At 40.9% G+C, this 13,613-nt stretch overlaps 1 protein-coding gene across 10 annotated transcripts in view; it reads left to right on the top strand.

Annotated features, from left to right (window-relative positions):
• Nucleotides 1-13,613, top strand: part of pde4ca (phosphodiesterase 4C, cAMP-specific a) — a 52,926-nt gene that overhangs the window by 32,858 nt on the left and 6,455 nt on the right. For 6 of the 10 annotated variants that reach the window (XR_006380495.1, XM_044220216.1, XM_044220215.1 and 3 more), the window contains 7 exons: nt 7,011-7,202; nt 8,139-8,183; nt 8,819-8,855; nt 9,530-9,603; nt 9,697-9,749; nt 10,478-10,590; nt 13,518-13,611. Coding sequence is in view for 9 of the 10 variants with exons in the window: in XM_044220216.1 (XP_044076151.1) it covers nt 7,011-7,202; nt 8,139-8,183; nt 8,819-8,855; nt 9,530-9,603; nt 9,697-9,749; nt 10,478-10,590; nt 13,518-13,611 (608 nt within the window). In the remaining variant the exon portion in view is untranslated. Of the gene's footprint in view, nt 1-7,010; nt 7,203-8,138; nt 8,184-8,818; nt 8,856-9,529; nt 9,604-9,696; nt 9,750-10,477; nt 10,591-10,660; nt 13,107-13,517; nt 13,612-13,613 lie in introns of those variants that run through there. The other 4 variants (XM_044220222.1, XM_044220223.1, XM_044220217.1 and 1 more) reach the window with 3 other exon arrangements.

Raw genomic sequence — 13,613 nt, 5'->3', positions numbered from 1 at the left:
TTGATGTTTTCATCAATTCTCAGCAGGAAATCAGCAATTCATTTGAGAGAATTAACCACGACTTACAGAAGAAATTACAGAATTACAGCCAGAATGTAATAGGCATAGATAAAACTATTGTGAATTAATGTAGGTATACTGAATACGCATAAAAACACACCTCCTCCATCAGGTTGCCACATGGCCAAATAATATGATGTCACAGGAAAGGAGAGGAAGGGTGAGACAAACAAACAGGGTGGTTCTCCCTCTGTGTGAGGGGCCACAGATAAAACAACCAGACAGCTTTTATCCCAGAACACACACTGGTGACGCTTGTGTTACACAGTAATTCACACATAGAAAATGTCACTGTGAATTTGAAATAGCTTCAAGAATACTTTTACAGTCTGTCTTCTAATGTGGCTAGATTTACCACCTCCGTGGTTCATCCTCGGTTCACTTTGTTCTGTGTGTTGAGCTTCAGGGTGTGGACGCTCAGCTGCTGGTGTGAAATTTGTGGTCTCGTTAAGCCAATCCTAATCCTTGCTTGCTCCAGAACATCTTTCATGTGTCATGTGCAGATGCAGCGTGGATATGTACAGCCTAGATTATAATACTTAAAGTCCCCCTCCACTCAAAAATATGTTTTTCTTCTTGTTCCTACATGTTTGCGCTTCACTGTGCAGAATGATGTATGTGCAAGGTTTGACACTATAAGGCTGTTTTCACATTCATCTGCTGAGAGTGGAAAGTTTCTCTGTTCTCATTGAAAATCTGATTTTAAGGGGTGGGCCTAGGAGCAAACAAAGTTTGAGTTTTACGCTGTTGTTGCTTTTTTCCCCCCGCAGTTCTTAATTTACTTCCAACTGCTTTCAACACACTCACTGTCACGTAATAGAAATGATTTCAAATTATCGAAGGAAATACAATTCTCTCAAGCGTCACCAGATGAGATCTGTGTTACATGTCATAAATGGCTGAGCCAGTCCTGCAAGTCGGGTCTGGTGTAACAAATTCTACCTCCGTTTGTGTCACAGCAAAGGCCTGGAAGTGATGAATGAAGGTTCAGATGACAGCTTGCCCTGGTTTACAGGCCTATCTCTCTCTCTCGCTCGCTCTGCCCTATAGCTCCTGTATTTTAATGCTCCCCAGATGGGATTGACGTTGCCGTGACAGGCGGTGACGCAGATGGGGTGTCGAGTATCAGGGCCACTGACAGGTTACCATCAATCACACTTCTTACCAGCCAGCCACTTAAATAACAAATGGTGTAGCACACCTCTGTCTTTACACTTTTTTTTGTAAAAAGACTTTATGATGCCCAGGAATGTTGGCTCTAGTTTGGTCTTTAGACTACAGAAAGTAATCAGGTGTGTGTGTGTGTGTGTGTGTGGGCGCCTTTGTGGCAGATTTCTTCACCTCTGCATATGGAAACATCTTTTAATCTGTCTCACTTATAGGGCGTGGTGAAGTTTAAGATTATTATCTATTGACTTTCAGTGTAATCGCATCTTGACAATATGATTGTGTTATTGTTTTACAAATCTCTGTTGCTTGATTCCATGCAAATTGTAACTAAAAACTAACAAAACTAGTTGTGTGAAGAGTTTTTTTCTGATGGAATTCAAAACAGTGGAACACAGTTCAATACATTAAACATTAATTAGATTATTTTATTTGTGAATTATTTGCATTTTGTACTGTATATCAATATCAGACAAATTCTTACTAATATTGTGATATAAATTTCAGCCCTATCACCCAGCCGTACTCACTGATATACTGTATATTAGGGCTGCAACTAAAGATTATTTTTATTATCGATTAATCAGTCAAATACTTTTTCTATAATTGATTGATTGTTTGGTCTATATAATTTGGTCTATAACACTTCCCTTCACAGGTTTCCATAGCCCAATGTGACATGTTGTTTATAAATGTTTGTTTGTCAGTTTACTATCAGACAAAGAAAAAGAGAAAATCTTCACATTTTAGAAGTTAGAACCAGCACATTGTTTAATCCTTTGTCAATCCACTAATCAGTAAATCAAGTGTTTCAACTCTACAGTATATTTCCATTGTCTACAGTGGAATTTTCAGATTGCCGAGCTCTTGCATTCTCACCAAAGCCCAGTAGAGGGACTCTGTCCTCAGATTGACTTCATAGATTTATTTCGGTTCTCCAGACAGCACCTACTACTGTACACACATCAGCCTTCGCTCACCAACAAGTTTATCTGATATATTATTAAACAACACCCTCCCACTCAATAGGATTTATTTTTTATTTTTAAAACCCATTCTGTTCTTATTTTTATCACTTGTGGCTGAAACTGAGAAAGGTAGAGAGGGAGGAGGACGGTGTCGGGGTAGGAGAGAAGAGGTGGGTGGGTGGGAGATTGCAACTGGCTGGCATGTGAAAGACACAAAGACAATAGAGCTGTATTTGAACACCAGCCATCCAAACAGCCGCTGTGCTTCTGTGGGAGCTTCCTGTCCGGACGGCGTCCACGCTTAGCATGAACGCTGACCTTTGACCTCTTGAAAACACAAAATGCCACAGTTGACATATTTATTATACATTTTGTAAAGTGTATGCTTAAAGGCCGTGCACAATAGAAGTTTTCTGGTTTCACATTTGGAGCACATTCACTTTGTCAACATTCCCTGCATGAAAAATATAAACACCTGCTATGTTTTTTCAGTATGAATATATACAAAAGTAGAATATGAATTCCACCATCTTAATTGAACAAGAATGGTCTGTTATTTGTAATTTAGCTGCCATTTTAAATTGCATATTAAATTGATTTAATGGAAAGATTATTCATCACTTGTGTGATTAGTTGCAGTGAGTTCATACAGTAACAGGAATAACAGGAAATATAATATAAGTACACCAACAATAACACAAAAAAATGGCCTCTAAATTGAATCAATACATCTCTGACAGTCGTACAAAAACCGACAAAATTAATCTTCACATAGATAGTATATGTTTTAAAATCATTGTTTTAGTTTATTTGGATCCCCATTTGTTGTTACCTTGGCAACAACTACTCCTGGTGTCCATGCTACTGTGTATATTGAAGTCTTTTTTATTAATTCATATAAACCTAAGGGAGATTATTGTGATTGTGCTGTTGGGAATCATGCGAGGTATACATACTGATGTGTAGCATGTGCAAAAATACAATACTATAGTGTGTGTGTGTGTGTGTGTGTTTGTGTTTCAGTAAAAGGTAAATAGTACAGTGTCATGAGTAAGTCAGGACTCTACGTTCACTCCCCTGAGGAGAAAACTGGAAGTGAAATAGCAGCGAGGGAAAGACGTGGGCGATATTTTGATCTGTGATCTAATTTTAGCTCGACATCGGCTTTAAATAGAAACTTCCCCATAAATATTCATGAATAGAGGGAGGAATCTGCTGCTCTGCGATGTGAGAGGGAGAAGAGAGGGGAGGAGAGGGCTCTATTATTCTACCTGAAACTCTATTTTTAGCTGCATCGCTGCCTCTCTCGGTCTATACTAAATTTAGCTGCATAGAGGCGGAAGCGTCAGGCAGAAACAAAAATGGAAACAAGTTTATGGTCAGAGTACGCAGGGCAACATCCAGGGGTGCAGCATCATTAGGGAGGACAGAACAAGATAGATGGAGAAAAAAGGAAAAGATAAAGAGTGAAGAGTGGGTGAAGCTCCAAGCTACATGTGTACATAAATGGATGATGTGTGTGCTTACAAATCCAAACTATACACATTATAGTAAGGTGGCACGTTGCTCTGCTGTAGCACATTAAAGACATCATTTACACACGTAAAACAGGTTTATTTCCTAATTTGTCCGTGCGACACACACTCAAATATACATTTGCACATTTGCAGGCATGCACCCTACCAACTCAAGCCCCACTTGCCCAGTCACACAGTGTTTTTACAGTTAAGACCAAAAAGCCCTCATGTACGTGTCTCAGAACAGGCTGTGCTCTCTTCCTCTTTGTTATTTTATTTACTCTCCATCTCTCTTTGCCCTATTTTACCCCTTACCCCGCTGTCTTCCCTCCCTCCCTCTGACTCCTCGCCTAGGCTATGTATAGTGCAGTCAGTGTGTCTGAATCAGTCACATCAGTGGAGGGATGGGGGCTTCTGTTCGGCTGCTGTTACGTAATAGCCAAAAGCACACCAACATCTTGTCCTCATGCAGCATCCTAGGAGGGTAGCACGGGGGGTGGGCGGCACAGGAGGAAGGAGTGGAAAGAGGAGTAAATGGGATGTTTCCATGCTGCAGTTGGTGCATACCTACTATTAGAGTACTGTAGAAAGCTGCAGCCTTCAAAACAACCAAAATTTAGTATTAATACCATTAAAGCTGCAATTCACTATTTTTAGCCATGCTAGCTGCGTGGGTCTAGGGATGGCAGCGTTGGTCTGTTGGTCCACTGCTTTGTTCTAGACTGAAATATTGGCACACATTTTTTTTTTATACAGACATTCATGGCCCCCAGATGATGAATCCAAATGACTTTGGTGATCCCCTGATTTTATTGCATGGATTGCCATGAAATTTGGTACAGACATTCATGTCCCCCTCAGGATGAATTGTAATAATTTTGGTGATCCCTTAACTTTAACTTTTCATATAGCACCCTCATCAGTCTAAATGTTAATTTGTCCAAAAATACCTGAAAAAAACTAATTTCCATCAGCCTCAGCTGTACTTTGTAGCTCAGCTGTACAGTGCTGATTAGCAAATTTTAAACATGCTAAAGATGGTGAAGATGATAAATGTGGTACCTGATAAACATTAGCATGTTAACTTGTCAAAGTAGGAAATGCACAGGTGTAATTAATAACATTAACAAGGGCTAAATTCCATTTAGGTTTGCCAGTTCTGGGGCTCCGGTATTGTGCATACTGGCTCATTGGCATAGCAATTAATGTGACTAAGCACTCGTTAATGTTATTAATTACAGCTGTGCTCAAATCAAAATGTCATAGTGTTAATCAAATGAAATCATAGGTACGTAGCTTGTATAGACTTCACACAGGTAAACAGTGTATTTAGTGCTGTGTTATTCAGTACTCTGTCCACGAATTGGTGATGTACTCATGACTGTAATGATGTTTTGGTGTTGTGTTTTATTATTTCCCACACTTATCATCAACAGACATCTCCAGCTAACACTCCTGCACCCATAACTCTACTTTTTGCTTGCCTTGGGTTTCAGAGATTATTTTTGAATATCGTTTCCCCTGCTGTGTTTATTTGAAAAAGATTGAATCTGTGCCTTAGCATCTGCCCGTCCAAAATCCTCCACGTTCTGGTAATGGTTGTTTTGCTAAAGCGTGGATTTCCACTCTGGAGTTCCTCAGACTATTTAGAAAAGGAGACGTGTTGCCAAACAGAGCTGCAGGCTGACAGAGTCTCTCCGGGTTTGCATGTCAGCAGAGGGGCTGTGGGAAAATGGAGATGTGGATCAAGGCAGAAACGTGCCCAGACTGTGAAGAAAGGCCTCACTGTGCCTTTATTTGGTGTTTTTGTATCCAAAGTCGGATCATGTTTGATCAGGAGGAACTCCTCCTCACCTGAATGGCGGGCTATTTTTAGACTCACACTCACATGACCCCACGTCAATGCTCTGATGAAAATTTCATACCCGCTGTTCATTCACAGTCCTTCACAACACATGCATGCAGACCTCCTCCTCCTCTCCTCTCCTCACACACACTTGTACCTCACCTGCATGACATTAGCCATGCAGGCTTCACATCTTTAATGAAGTGCACGTCGTGTAGTCCATGTTATAACTGTTTTCATTTTGAGTGCATACATACAGGCTGGCTGGAAGTGGTGGGATTTGTAGGCGTTTTTCTTGATTTGAAAATCTTCCGAGGCAGCAGATGGAGAGATTTTTGCCGTCATCTACTCTCATCGGCTTGATGTAAATGGCTTTGTGGGATATCCTAATAACTGGCCATCAGAATTAGAAGCCATTCACAGTCTGTGGCACTCAACACCCCTTCATTGTGGTTTCTGTCTAATTTTGTTGTTTTTTCTTATCACATGCTAAATTCTAAATGCAGTGCTGATTTGAGTCTACTTTGTGGGATATATGTGTGCTAACTGCATTCCCACGTATTTCACACTGTCATATCCTCTTTGTCACCCTCCTAAATTTGTCATTCTTAGCTCTTATTTTGGTCTCTACTGGTTTATAATGGTCACATTTCCTTCTAAATTACACAATTTCCTGAATATTGAATGTTGTTACCCAGTGATGAAAGCTAGTGATATTTATAAATTTGGAGTATTGTGTGTTGTATATTCTTTTTCTCCCTTTCATTGTTACTGGAGCAGCACCAGTCTCTCAACTGGAGTAGATACTGGGATTTCTACATTGTTTTGTCTACCTTTTCAAGAGAGTTCATATGTTAATCGGACATGGTCTATGGCCACAAGCGTAACATTTTCATCACCAAATTAAATCCGTAGTCTATGGATCTGCCCTCATTGATCCATTTATTTGTCCCCCGATCACATTCGTATTACCTGCTGCACTCACTGAAACTAATTAGCTCAAGAGGACACCACAGTGGCAGCTGGAATTGTAATGACCAGTCAGTCAGTATATTTCTATTAACACTGTTGACAACTGTTGTTCCTACCTGATGCTATAAACACTCACAAGGTGACGACCTGTATTTGTTACCAATACGTCCAGAAACAGATTTATACAGGACAACATACTTCCTGATGCACGCCTGCTCTCAGCAGACATTCTCTGGGAGATATGTTCAAACTAGTGGTAGGAGTGTCTTTGTAGGATTAAGATTTTAATTGGAAAACGATTGCTTGTCAATGGTTTAACAATGGCAACCTCTAAACCAAGATTTGGGTGTCCTGGATGGATGGATGCTTCTTTCATTTCCTTTCCATGCTGTGGAATAAATCTGTGTATTTGTTTTTTTATCCATGAAATGTGTCTTGAGTCTTCTAACCTTAATCAATTATCTCTCTCTTTCTTCTCAGTTTTGATGTAGAGAATGGATTGGCAGTGGGGCGCAGCCCCCTGGACCCCCAGGCCAGCCCTGGCTCTGGTCTGGTCTTGCAGGCCAACTTTCCTCATAGCCAGCGGCGGGAATCCTTCCTCTACCGCTCTGACTCTGACTTTGACCTTTCACCCAAAGGTCCTTCCAGAAACTCCTCCACTGCCAGTGACCTGTACGTTCATTTCCACCTCAGCTGTTCTGTTACTGTTGTTATAGTACCTCTTTGTGAACGGCAGACACTCTACATAATATACAATGTTAAAATGTGTTTCCCTTTTATTTATTCAAGATTATGACAACCTTCATTTATACCCCTCAGAACAGTTTATTGTCTCTCAGTAGTTCCTGCTCTTCCAAGTCTTTTAGCCTCAGTCTCAATACCAGCCGTGTTTTGTATGCTGTGCTTTAGGTCACATACAAAATGCTGGGATACCAGTGTAAGATTACATACATGTTTGTTGTAATGCCCTTGTGCCGAGAGGTTTCCACATTGGAAGATTCAGATGGTGCATTGGTTTCAAGGCTGCAGCAAACAGTTGCGGTCTCAACTTTTATTTGCAAATTTGAAACTAGTCTTTTTGGCATTTTCTTTGAATTCCTAAAGAAACCTCTAAAGCCAAAGGGCCATACTGTTTAGCTAGCACACTTTCTCTTTCACGGCTTTGAATTTTGATGTATCAAAACTATTCTGTACATGTTTGCTTTTGTTTGACAAAAATCCTACACAGACTGATAAGAGGGGTCTACCTTTAACGCATTTTGATGCATTTCTTGTCCCAGTCTTTCAGTATTACTAGCTCAAAGGCAGTATTAAAACATGCTGTGCATTGCGTGTGTCTACAAAATCCGCAGTCAGATCAGTCTCGAAAAGCCCATCATTAGTACAACCATTTTTTCCATCACAAATGCTTGCATGTCAAATCTGCTTCCCTGGGATTGCAAGAAATTGGAAGATTTTTTTTGTCTGTTGTTTATTTTTTTGCTGTTTGTGTTTCCAATATGTCTCTAAAACAGTCCAATTCACAGTTCATAATGTCTAAACACATTTAAGTTTTTAAAGTAAGTAGTCACAGGTCTCCTCATGGACTCTTGCTATCTGTTTTTAAAGGGAAGAAAGCTTGAAGCACTGGGAAGTCAACTGGTTGTCATCTCGGTGAGAAGAACATGATAAAACTAAATCAAGATAAAACCACTGATTCTCTCCTTTATTCCCTCTAGATGGCTTCACGGCCATTACCCACCTCCCTCCTGACAAATGATACTAAATATCAAACACTTCACCTGTGACCCTCATTAGACCCCCCACCCAGTTCTGTTTTGTTTTTTGTCTTTTTGTTTTTGCATGTGGCGCTTAATCAGAGACAACCATGTATAATAACACACTCTGTGTTTTTATTTACTTGTGAACATTTACCAGTTCATACTTACAGTATATCACCCACCCTTCCACCTACCCCAATCCGTTTCCTCACCAACCTTACTATACGCAGTGCATGACATATTTTAGTTTTTTGACATTTTAACAAAATGATGACAAAGGGAGTGATGAATGAGGATGTCTGACAAGTAAATATGATATCTAATTATGTCCTCTGGCTGCCTGGTCGCACAGACAACCGCATTTTTTGATGAACTAGAAATGATACCTCAGACAACGATGCAGTTTGGTTTCTATTTATTTCGTCTTAAAGTTGTTTAGCCTAGGATCTTATAGGTTGGTCCTCTAGTCAGTGTTTCATGTCTTTGTTTCACGCCCTTTTCTCCTGTGTATTCTCTTCTGTATTGCAGACATACAGAAGACATGATTGTCACACCATTTGCACAGGTGAGTCCTCAGAAAATTTGCCAGATGGTCAAATAAAAAGAAAATCATGTTCACTTCTTAGCTAAAGACAGCAGGTCTTTAAAAAAAAGCTATAAAAAAACTCCAGATGGTATGAGACTGGGCTTCACTGCCTCATTGGAACAGCCCCTCGGCATTATGTTGGCCCTGCGACAGGATCAGGCATCCCGCTGGCGTTGCCTGGCTCTTGCGTGGGATGTGCGTCACGCTTGTGCTCACTTTACACAGTGAAAGAAGTGGTGAATCCAATACAGCTGGATCATGCTGTTTAAATTTGCATGCAGGCTGATAAGGCTGCTACATGGGTCAGGTCTGGACACTGGATACTCTGAGGGGCTTTCTCTGCGTGCTGAGTCAGTGTTTGGCTCCAGATGGAGTGACAGACATGACATAGAGGAGTGTCAGTGATGCCATCAAAACATCAGACAGGGAGAGGGGAATGCCTCTGCGTAGCACTTCAGCTTGGAGGATGAAAGCCACAGTATCTGGTTTCAAAGGCTCGTCAGCGATTCATATTAAGAAGCACTTGATCTAGTTCAAGATGAATTAAGTGAAGGCATGTGCAAGTATTTCAGGCTATGAATGAAGTGACATTATGTACGTTAGAAGTTATGCACGTCATTCAGTACATTCAGTCTCTTGTTCCTATCTTATAGGTCCTCGCCAGCCTGAGGACGGTCCGAAGTAACTTTGCCGTCATAACCGGCCAGCAAGATCGCACAGCCAGCAAGTACGTTTTTTTGAAAATGTCCTTGGCTGCTTGATAAATCTTCTAGTCATAATGCTGTTGTTACAGTATGACTTTTGCTGTGTCTGTCTACAGGATGCGATCCTCAGGCAGCAACCCACCATCCATGTGCAAGACCAGCCTCGCAGGTTGGTTCTGGTATTAGAAAGGGGTATTTACTAATCAATATCCCATTATCAACACTGACCCTGTACCCATATCTTTGTGGTACGTGGTGTACAGATTATTTACTCAAGTGAAAGTATCAATACCACAATGTAAGAATACTCCTTAAAATCTTGCATTGAAAGTGTTATTTAAGTAAAAGTATGTAAGTATTATCAGTAAAATATACTTTAAGTATCAAAAGTGAAAAAATGCCCCCTGTTAGTGTTCACAGTTATATATTACATTATTAGATTATTATTACTGATGCATTAATGTGTAGGTGGTATTTTATCTGCTGTAGCTGCTCAAGGTGGAGCTATTTTGAACTATTTTACATACTGCTGTGCTGTTCAATCTATAACGCTGCCATCACATGTTTTCTATGTGAAATCTTAATATGTAAACTAGAGATGCAGTTGAGTGAAAAATAAAATATTTGCCTCAGAGATGTAGTGTAGAAGTATAAAGTAGCATAAAATGGAAATACTCAAGCAAAGTATAAGTACCTCAAATTTGTACTGAAGTACAGTACTTGGGTAAATGTACTTAGTTACGTTCCACCACTGATGAAATCTAACATTTTTTCGTGACCAGTTGTTCTCTAACAACAAGAACAGTAGGTTTACAGCCCATTTTAAGTTCCACTATGCCAATGCTCTCTCGGAGTTGGATCCATCCCATAATGCCTTACTGTGTTTATCTGCTACAGAGGAGCCTCACCAGCAGCTGGCCATAGAGACTCTAGATGAGCTGGACTGGTGTCTGGAACAACTAGAGACACTGAAAACTCGACACTCTGTCAGCGAGATGGCTTCCAACAAGGTACTTTAAGATAATACTCAGCCCTAACACATTACCAGCAGCCCGATGAGTGGGATATTTAGACACTCAGTATACCACAGAGTAATATACTGAACATACACACCTGTCACAGGATAGAAAGTAGATACACACTGCCACACTGTTCAGGTTAACATTTAATACAGCCAGGTTCAGTGCAAGGTTGCAGTGCACTCACTCTCATCTGTACTGTGATTCACCCCCCTGAGGGATTTTATTAGTCATGTGCATCTTGTTGCCATTTTTAAGGTAGTCAGACTCCAACTCCGTGAGCACGATACAGTAGATGACCCTGAACTCATCGAGGTTGAACCTAGAAGATTTTTAAAAATGCATTTCCAATTAAAAGTAATATGAAAATATTTGAATGTTGCACTCTGAAAAGGTTAAACCTATTACAATAGATGCAGCATTTAACCAAAGTTCAATTTTAGCTCCTGCTTTTTAAAATACCTATAAACATCAAGCAGCTCTTTCCACCACTGTTGTTCTCTCACGCCACTGCAACTGTTGCATCAGATGAGACCTTAATGGCCAAAATTCAGCAATCAAATTAATTAAATTGAATTGGTATTTCCCCTTTGAGATGAAATACGTCAGCATTTTTTATTAGAACGGATAATGAAAGCAATACGTCAGACATGTTAATAATTTTCATCAGTTTTTCATTAATGGATGATCACTGATCCCTAAACAAATCTGAAAGCTCACTAATACAGAGAGTCCATCATGAAAATATTATTAGAGCTTGGGCTTGCTCCAAGAATGAGCGGGATGGTTTCATGCATGCAAATAGAGACTAGACACACAGACACACCCTTCCACCCACTCATGTACAGAAAAATGAGAATGAGGTAGTGGGAGCTGAAGATGAAATGGCAACCCCCCCCCCATCAATTCTTCCTGTATCCCTCTCCTCTTCTCCTCCTTTTCTCAGACTGGAGCCTGGCGCTCATGTGATTCCACGATTAGACCGCCCACACAACATACACGTGCTTTTCATATTAACACACACACACACATCATATGTGCACACACTTCTTCCACTTTACTTTGACTGCCTTGCCCTCCCGTCACATATATATCCTGCTTGGATACATATACCATCACACATATCAGCAGGACTTTCCTGGGGGGCAACCCCCCCCCCAAAATGCTGCAGATCAGTCAACGAGCAGCTTCAGTCAGTGGGGAAGAATTATCCATGCTGGCACTTGGGAACAAAGGCAGGCACATGGGAGGCCGGAGTGAACATTGTTTCTGCATCGCTGACGGACTTGTTGAACGGTTTCATTTCAAATAGATCTTTAATGACCTCTGAAAGTGTCTTTGAGGAAGAGTGAGACCTCTCTGGACCATTGAAACCTTTATGTTTGAATAACTCAGTTGAGGAAATGCTCATTTAACCCCATTCAGAATGTTTTTCATAGCTGTTAACAGTCACCACTACTGGAACTAAATATAAAAGCAAATTAACTGACTTCCTGTCACTTATTGACAAAACTTCCATAATTGTCTTATAATATTTTACATCAGCCTAAAAACATGGTTAAACTGTATTCAGCAAATAAAAGGTTGGGTTAACAAATTTAGAAGGACTAACTGCCCTACTATAATTTTTTTGTCACCATAATGTGTGCCACTGAAGCGTTCTTTTATTTTCATCACATCAACATTTTATTTTCATTATGCTAAGGTAGCCTGCTTTGAGTGTATTTCTGTGTCAAAATATTTTGTTATCTTCTGTTTATGATCATATTCATGATAAAGGTCTATCTACCCACATCTTTGTGGTACGTGGTGTACTGTATTAATTTTGGCTACATGAATGAAATCCCCCCCCCCATTCAGCTTCCATTCAGAGCTTTTGCCTCATATCTTCTTCAAACTTGGTGCACATGGTGTGTCTTACAACCTCCGCCTCCGACACACTCAGCCCTGCCTACTTTGTACATCTCCCACCCAATTAGGGCCCTCTGTCTCTCCCAACCGCTGCTGCAGCAGGCGCCTGATTGGCTGCTATTCTTAGGCATTTTTGGAAGGAGGTGGGGATTAGAGTATCTCTTCTCCCTCTGTTTACACACATGCGGGAGCAGGCAGTAACTGAGTGAATGAGGGAGAGTCAGGGGGAGCGATGGAGTGTAGCTTCTCAGCCTTGCATCCTCGCATCCCACAGCATTCCCACAGCTACGCTTCCACTCTTTTGTTCTCCCTTGGACCTCTGAACAGTTTTTTCCCCCATCTGTTCATCTCGAACTGATCAAAGCTTCCAAAGCACTAACCAGTGGACTGTCTGCTTGCAGTGGATTTTGCTCAGGCAAGCAGTATAGGAGCACAAAGTGTCCCTGCTGTCTGTTTCTCTGTCGAACAGGCAGAGTCGGAGGACGAACAGAAAGCTCAGCTCTCTCGTTCAGTTTTATTTTTGCTCCCATGCTTGACTTTGCGCTAAAATGCCAGAAGTGAGTTATTTCATCTCGGTGTCGTGGAAGTTCATTCAGGTAAGGAGAGGCGAGGGATGAACTGGGTGGGAGGGGATGAGACTGAGCGAGGCTCACATGTTGCTCGTTTTGTGAAAGAGTGTGAGGAAGTGAACAACTGGTGTTGAGATGAGACAGTGGACTTTCTCTAGACATCTTCAGTTTTGATTAACATGATCCACATGCACAGTGTGCAGCGTGTGTTTGGCTCAGGCTGCTACACATAAAATCAGCCATGCATTTCTCTGTGTCCAATCATTGGCCACACTATGTGTGACGTGAGACACACACAAACACATGTGAATGCTGTTGTTGGTGTAGCCACTGGGTATATTTATGGATGGTTAATGGTTGTCTGTGTTTACAGTAGACGAGTTTCTCTCTTTTAGCAAAAAGTGTGTTTAACTCACAGATGCTTGTGTTTGTCTGTAGTTCAAGAGGATGCTGAACCGAGAGCTCACCCAGCTGTCAGAAACCAGCCGTTCAGGGAACCAGGTGTCTGAGTTCATCTCTAGCACCTTCCTAGGT

This window comes from Siniperca chuatsi, linkage group LG13, assembly GCF_020085105.1.
Source record: "Siniperca chuatsi isolate FFG_IHB_CAS linkage group LG13, ASM2008510v1, whole genome shotgun sequence".
Classification (NCBI taxonomy): domain Eukaryota; kingdom Metazoa; phylum Chordata; class Actinopteri; order Centrarchiformes; family Sinipercidae; genus Siniperca; species Siniperca chuatsi.
This window is presented reverse-complemented; position numbering and strand designations above follow the sequence as displayed.